Below are 6,662 nucleotides of genomic sequence, written 5' to 3'. Positions count from 1 at the left end.
GTCTTCATAGGATACCAAAAGGAGACTGTTGGTTACACCTTCTATCGCAGATCCGAAGGCAAGACTTTCGTTGCTATGAATGGATCCTTTCTAGAGAAGAATTTTCTCTCGAAAGAAGTGAGTGGGAGGAAAGTAGAACTTGATGAGGTGACTATACCTGCTCCCTTATTGGAAGGTAGTTCATCACAGAAATCTGTTCGTGTGACTCCTACACCAATTAGTGAGGAAGCTAATGATGATGATCATGAAACTTCAGATCAAGTTATTACCAAACCTCGTAGGTCAACCAGAGTAAGATCCGCACCAGAGTGGTACGGTTATCCTGTTCCGGAGGTCATGTTACTTGACCATGACAAACCTACGAACTATGAGGAAGCAATGATGAGCCCAGATTCCGCGAAATGGCTTGAGGCCATGAAATCTGAGATGGGATCCATGTATGAGAACAAAGTGTGGACTTTGTTTGACTTGCCCGATGATCGGCAAGCCATCGAGAATAAATGGATCTTCAAGAAGAAGACTGACGCTGACGGTAATGTTACTGTCTACAAAGCTGGACTTGTTGCGAAAGGTTTTCGACAAGTTAAAGGAGATGACTACGATGAGACCTTCTCACCCGTAGCGATGCTTAAGTTCGTCCGAATCATGTTAGCAATTGCCGCATTTTATGATTATGAAATTTGGCAAATGGATGTAAAGACTGCATTCCTGAATGGATTTCTGGAAGAAGAGTTGTATATGATGCAACCTGAAGGTTTTATCGATCCAAAGGATGCTAACAAAGTGTGCAAGCTCCAACGATCCATTTATGGACGGGTGCAAGCATCTCGGAGTTGGAATAAACGTTTTGATAGTGTGATCAAAACATATGGTTTTATACAGACTTTTGGAGAAGCCTGTATTTACAAGAAAGTGAGTGGGAGCTCTATAGCATTTCTAATATTATATGTGGATGACATATTGTTGATTGGAAATAATATAGAATTTCTGGATAGCATAAAAGGATACTTGAATAAGAGTTTTTCAATGAAAGACCTCGGTGAAGCTGCTTATATATTGGGCATCAAGATCTATAGAGAGATCGAGACGCTTAATTGGACTTTCACAAAGCACATACCTTGATAAAGTTTTGAAGTAGTTCAAAATGAATCAAGCAAAGAAAGGGTTCTTGCCTGTGTTACAAGGTGTGCAATTGAGTCAGACTCAATGCCCGACCCGTCTCGTCGCTATGCATCACCATGATCTTGCGTGTGCGTAGGAATTTTTTTGAAATTACTACGTTCCCTAACAGTTTGTAGGGTATGAAACCACCTCAAAGCTGCTCTTTCCGTTCGATCTATTCAAGAGTTCGTACTAAAATAACATAAAGCTATTCTTTTCGCTCGATCTATCCTAGAGTTCGTACTAAAATAACACCAAAGAAAATTCATATTCATAATACTCGATCCAACACAAAGAACTTGAAAGAGTGCCCCAAGATTTCTACCGAAGAAACAAAGACAAGAACGTGCATCAACCTCTATGCATAGATTACCCCAATGTCACCTCGGGAATCCGCGAGTTGAGTGCCGAAACATATATCAAGTGAATCAATACGATACCCCATTGTCACCACGAGTATTCAATTGCAAGACATATATCAAATGCTCTCAAATCCATAAAAGTATTCAATCCGATAACAATGAAATCTCAAAGGGAAAAACTCAATTCATCACAACAAGATAGAGAGGGGAAACACCACATGATCCGACTATATTAACATAGCCCGCGATACATCAAGATCGTGACATCTGAAGAACACGAGAGAGAGAGAGAGAATAAACACATAGCTACTGGTACAAACCCTCAGCCCCGAGGGTGGACTACTCCCTCCTCATCATGGTGGCCGCCGGGATGATGAAGATAGCCAACAGAGATGATTCCCCCCTCCGGCAGGGTGCCAAAAAGGGTCTAGATTGGTTTTCGGTGGCTACAGAGGCTTGCGGCGGCGGAACTTTTGATCTAGGTTCACCCCTGATGGTTTCTCTATTTATTGGATTTTTTGGCGTTGGTTTCACGCTAAGATGGGCCTCGAGGTGAGCACAACCCACCGGGGCAAGCCAGGCCCACCAGGCGCGCCCTGGTGGGTTGTGCCCTCCTCGTGGCTCTGCTGGTCCTCCCACGAAGCTTGGGGGGGTCTCTTTTGTTCCAAAAAAAATCGTCAAAAAGTTTGAGCTCATTTGGAGAACTTTCATTTCTGCACAAAAAACAACACCACGGTAGTTCTGCTGAAAACAGCATCAGTCCGGGTTAGTTCCATGTAAATCATACCAAAACGATATAAAATTGTTGTAAACATGGCATGAATACTTCATAAATTATAGATACGTTGGAGAGGTATCAGTGACCCTTGGGAAGACTCCCGAATGAGCGCTCCTCAATTAGTTGCTCATTCACACCCCTCTACCGCACTTGGTAGAAGCCGTCCCATGTTTTTTTGCTTTTGCATGTTCCGCTGGTTTTTTCAGGTTGTTTTCTTTCTGTTTTCCAGCTTTGGTTTTTATATAATTTTTTTAGTTTTCACTCGTTTTCTTGTTTCTTTTTCATATTTTTGTTTTCTTATTTTATTCTGTTATTGCTTTCTTTTCCCCTTTTCTTTTTCAGTTTCGTTTTTCATTAAATTTTCAATTTTTGGGAAATTTCTCCAAATTCATGAACAATTTTCTTAATTTCAAGAACTATTTTATCTCAAATACCTAAACATTTTTAAAATTCTTGAATAATTCTGAAAATTTATGAACTTTTTCCTGAAGAGAAATTTTCAGATGTCTTGGAGGAACCAAATATCTTGGTTTGTTCCTTTAGAAAAATTAGGACAGGACCATGGTAGGATATTGTGATGCTAGATATCACTATTCGATCCGCATAATGCCAGATCACAGACTAGTTTACTCTTCTTGAATAGAGGTACAACCTTTTCTTGGAAGTCGACAAAATAAACTTTGATGGCAACGTCCACAAATTATTCTGAAATCATTGCTTTGTATGAAGCATCACGTGATTGTGTATGGTATTACATAATGATGAACTCTGCTGAAAGTTCAGGTAAAATTGGTTAACTGGAATGGTACATGTATTACACAAATGCAAACATGTTATATAAAGAGTAACATTACAAAGCATATTGCTCCTAAACTATTTTATCCCCACGAGTTGCAGAAAAATTGGGGGGGGGAGGGGGTAAATATTTTTGCAACATTTATTCCTAAGTCTCAGCCGACCGAGACTTCATTATGTCTCAGTCGATGCTATATTACTTTGATCTTGCATGAAGATTCGTAAAAAAAGTGTATTTTCAATTTATTGTTTTTTCTACTTATATACTATACTATACTATATCACTTGCCTATACTATATCACTTGACTAAGACTTAGTTATGTCTCAGTCGTCTGAGACCTAGCCGCACCCTTTTTACAAACGAAACCATGTGACATCTTGCTGATTTGTATACAAAGTCCTCACTATGTTCTTTATTTGAGAAATATATTAGTGGAATTTGTATGAGAGAACTTTGGAACTTGTAAAAGTCTTGAGGGAGTGACCCCGGAATTATAACTTGTTCCTGATCTTTGGATCTTTCATATTGCACTCTTTTTCTTTATGATTTTTTCGTGTCTCATGGAAGGTTTTTAACGAGGCAATAGTAATACAAAAATTGTGATATGTCAGTTTCTCCTTATTGTCACAAGATTTTCTAGAAAGAGTTTTTGTGACATATTATGTATATCTCCTCATATTTTTCAACAGGGTTTTTGGAGCGGCCTTTTCTAAAAATGACGAAAATACATGGATAAGCATAGATTAGGGGATGTTATGAAAGTGCATGTTAATTAAATGAAAATCTACCCGTGTTATTATCTCCAGAGAGATGCATCCCTTCCCCATCTCTATAGCAACGGACGTATCCCTTCGCGCGCGTCACCTAGAACCGTTGCATCTAGGCCATGCATCCCTCCGAACAGTATATGCACATGTACTCATCATTATCAGTAACACGATATCATTATTATTTCATATTGTTTCTTTACAATAAGGACTTAGAACAACGGTTCCTATCTTCCTTTCGCAAGATCTATAAATTGTAAACCCAGCGAGTCTTTCGCCACATGCACCGCTAGGAGACAAAACACCTTCTTCACCACCACATAAATGAAATTAAATAAGGAATAATGGTCTTCTATATATTCGGTTGTATGAATTTAGTCAACCAACCTTTTGCCAGCCGAGCAAATTTTCTATAAATTCAAATGAATCTTTGGACAGTTGGATCCAAATCAATTAAATAATGACCTTCTATACAGTCATTTTTAATGAATTTCGGCAACCAACCTTTTTGCCAGTTGAGCATATTTTCTATAAATTTAAATCAATCTTTGGATTGTTGGATCTGAATCAATTAAATAATGAATTTTTATATGATTGTTTTTACGAATTAAGGCAACCAACCTTTTGTCAGCGAAGACATTTTTCCTTAAATTCAAGTCAATCTTTGGACCATTAAATCTAAATCGGGTTCCTATCTTCAACCCACTTCCCTGTTGTGTAAATCTAAATCAGCACTTCCTGCATCCTTCTTGACCTCCTTTCTCCCCTCCCCCCTCCCTCCCCACCCGCCATAGTCGTTGATGTCATCTCCTTGTCGCTAATGTCTCCATGCGTATGTTTACACTATCTCCACCATCTTCCACCGTGCTTACCTAAGTCGCCGCAAATCACAAACCCATATATATTGTTCAATTTTCTAATCTATGTATTTAATTTGAAGCATACATCTTGGAATATTATGAATTGTTTTTTTTTTTTCTTGTTGAACAATTGATCCAACAGCTCGAGCAAAAAACTAAAATTGAACAAAAGAAGGGAAACCCCCCCTTTTTTTTTGACATCAAGGGAAACTCCTCCTCTGATATCTATGTCATCCAACCATTGCCCTATCAGCCCCGTCAACAACAACAAAAAAGTGAAGAAAACAAAACTAAAGTCGACTGTAGTAAAGTTTGAGAAGGAAACAAAATGTCGACTCTAAAACTATTCCTCCCGCATCACGAAAAGTTGACGCAGACGCTGCCATTCTTGGCGCTTCCGCACACCGGGCACGCCTGCGCCGCGGCCGCGCACGGCGCGCACACGCAGAGGTGCCGGCACGGCAGCAGCAGCACAACGGCCGCGCCCTCGCGGCACCCCTTGCACCTTCCTGCTCCTGTCGCGTGACGCTCCTCCACTACCGGCGTGCCCACCTCCTCCTCCGCGCAGAGGGGCACCTGGTTCTCCCCCCAGCAGCACGACTCGGCGTCGTCTTCCTGACCGTGGCCGCTTCCACCGCCATGGACGGCCTGGACGTCGAGCGCCCGCTGCAGGTCGCCACGGAGCACGTTGGCCGTGGCCTCGTGGGACTGCGCGACGTCGCGCCACATCTGGGCCTCCATGAAGAGGTTCCGAAGGCGCTCCTCGAGCGCCCAGTTCATGCTCCTGATCCGCTCAATCTCCTCGTCCTTGGCCTTGAGCCGCTTCGCCGCCCTGGCCTCCACGGCCGAGACGATAAGCCTCGTCTGGCTCTGCCTCTGCTCCGCCAAAGTAGTCTTCATCTTCCTCGCCTGCATCATCGACCACGGTTAAAGCCTGAAACTCAAAGTATCGATCGGTGGCGGCGATTTGATCATGGTATGGGACTTACATGTTTGAGCAGGATGCGGTCGATGTCGATGGTCTGCTGCTGGACGTGGGCCGCAAGAACGTCGGCCGCGCCAAGCATCGACGACTGCTCGTCGCGCCTCCGCTTCTTGGTGATCATTTCCTGAGCACCGTCGGGGCTGACGTCCTTCTTCGCCAGATCAGTCGCAGCAATCGCCAAGAACTCCGAATACTGCTCCGCGGCCGGCGACGTCGTCGGTGGCGGCGGCAGCATGAAGTGGTCGCCGTACGGCTGGTGCTGCCGCTGGCTCGGCACCGCAGCACCATAACAAGGCCCACTCTCTGGTATAGCAGCGGCGGAGGCGAGCTGGTGGTGGCCGGCGCCGGCGCCGGTGGTGAGTAACATGTGGCGCAGGCGTTGCAGGTCCACAGCCATGGCGATTGATGGGGCGCGCGCGTCGTCCGCTAGCTCCTATATATACTGCCAAGCCAAGGCGATGCGTCCCCGGAGTTAGTCAGATGCGGCAAAGAAAGGAGGTCCGTAGATGGCAGGCAGCCGAGTATTTATGGTGCGTGACCGGGTTTTGGTTGGCGTCCACGTCCTCGCCTCCTGGCCCTGGCCTGAGTGAGAAAGCAACTGACGATGAGATTGACCGGCCCCCAATAGTTAACCCGTCTCCTTTTTAGTAGGGATTTTTCCTTTTATTTATGGCGTCCGTTTCAATCTCTCCCTAAATTTGGAGTGGAGACCACGAATTCGCCGTGTTATATTACCTTTCTGCACCGAAATTGCTGGCTTCCGTTCCAGACGAATTCCATCCATATACTGTATGTATATATCGTTTAAGTTAGTGGTTATATGTTCTGGCGCCAAATCAGCAGGCATTGTTGAGGCGTTGATCTCTGCACGAATCTTGGGGTGTAAGGAAACAAAGCAAAACAAATTACGCGCTCTGGTCTCTGGACTTGGTAAAGATCAGGAATCGAAAGC

The 6,662-nt window shown here is 43.7% G+C and overlaps 1 protein-coding gene across 1 annotated transcript; it reads right to left on the bottom strand.

The window, feature by feature from the left end:
- Positions 1 to 4,870: 4,870 nt before the first annotated feature.
- On the bottom strand, positions 4,871 to 6,212 carry LOC109749844 (E3 ubiquitin-protein ligase BOI). Its single transcript, XM_020308786.4, has 2 exons — positions 5,715 to 6,212; positions 4,871 to 5,634 (listed from the first exon to the last, which is right to left on the bottom strand). Exons 1-2 carry the CDS (start codon positions 6,105 to 6,107, stop codon positions 5,083 to 5,085), a joined length of 945 nt encoding a protein of 314 aa, XP_020164375.1. The 5' UTR covers positions 6,108 to 6,212; the 3' UTR covers positions 4,871 to 5,082.
- Between the last annotated feature and the right edge of the window lie 450 nt (positions 6,213 to 6,662).

The sequence above is a fragment of the Aegilops tauschii genome, chromosome 7 (genome assembly GCF_002575655.3).
Source record: "Aegilops tauschii subsp. strangulata cultivar AL8/78 chromosome 7, Aet v6.0, whole genome shotgun sequence".
Taxonomy (NCBI): Eukaryota; Viridiplantae; Streptophyta; class Magnoliopsida; order Poales; family Poaceae; genus Aegilops; species Aegilops tauschii.
The sequence above is the reverse complement of the archived record's forward strand: the minus strand, read 5'-3'. Positions and strand labels throughout refer to the sequence as shown.

What these genes read in the sequence shown, in the direction of transcription:
- LOC109749844 (XM_020308786.4), bottom strand. Translation starts at nt 6,107, where the DNA reads ATGGCTGTGGACCTGCAACGCCTGCGCCACATGTTACTCACCACCGGC. An exon ending in ACCGCATCCTGCTCAAACAT is followed by an intron (nt 5,635 to 5,714) that starts GTAAGTCCCATA and finishes TCGATGATGCAG; the next exon opens with GCGAGGAAGATGAAGACTAC.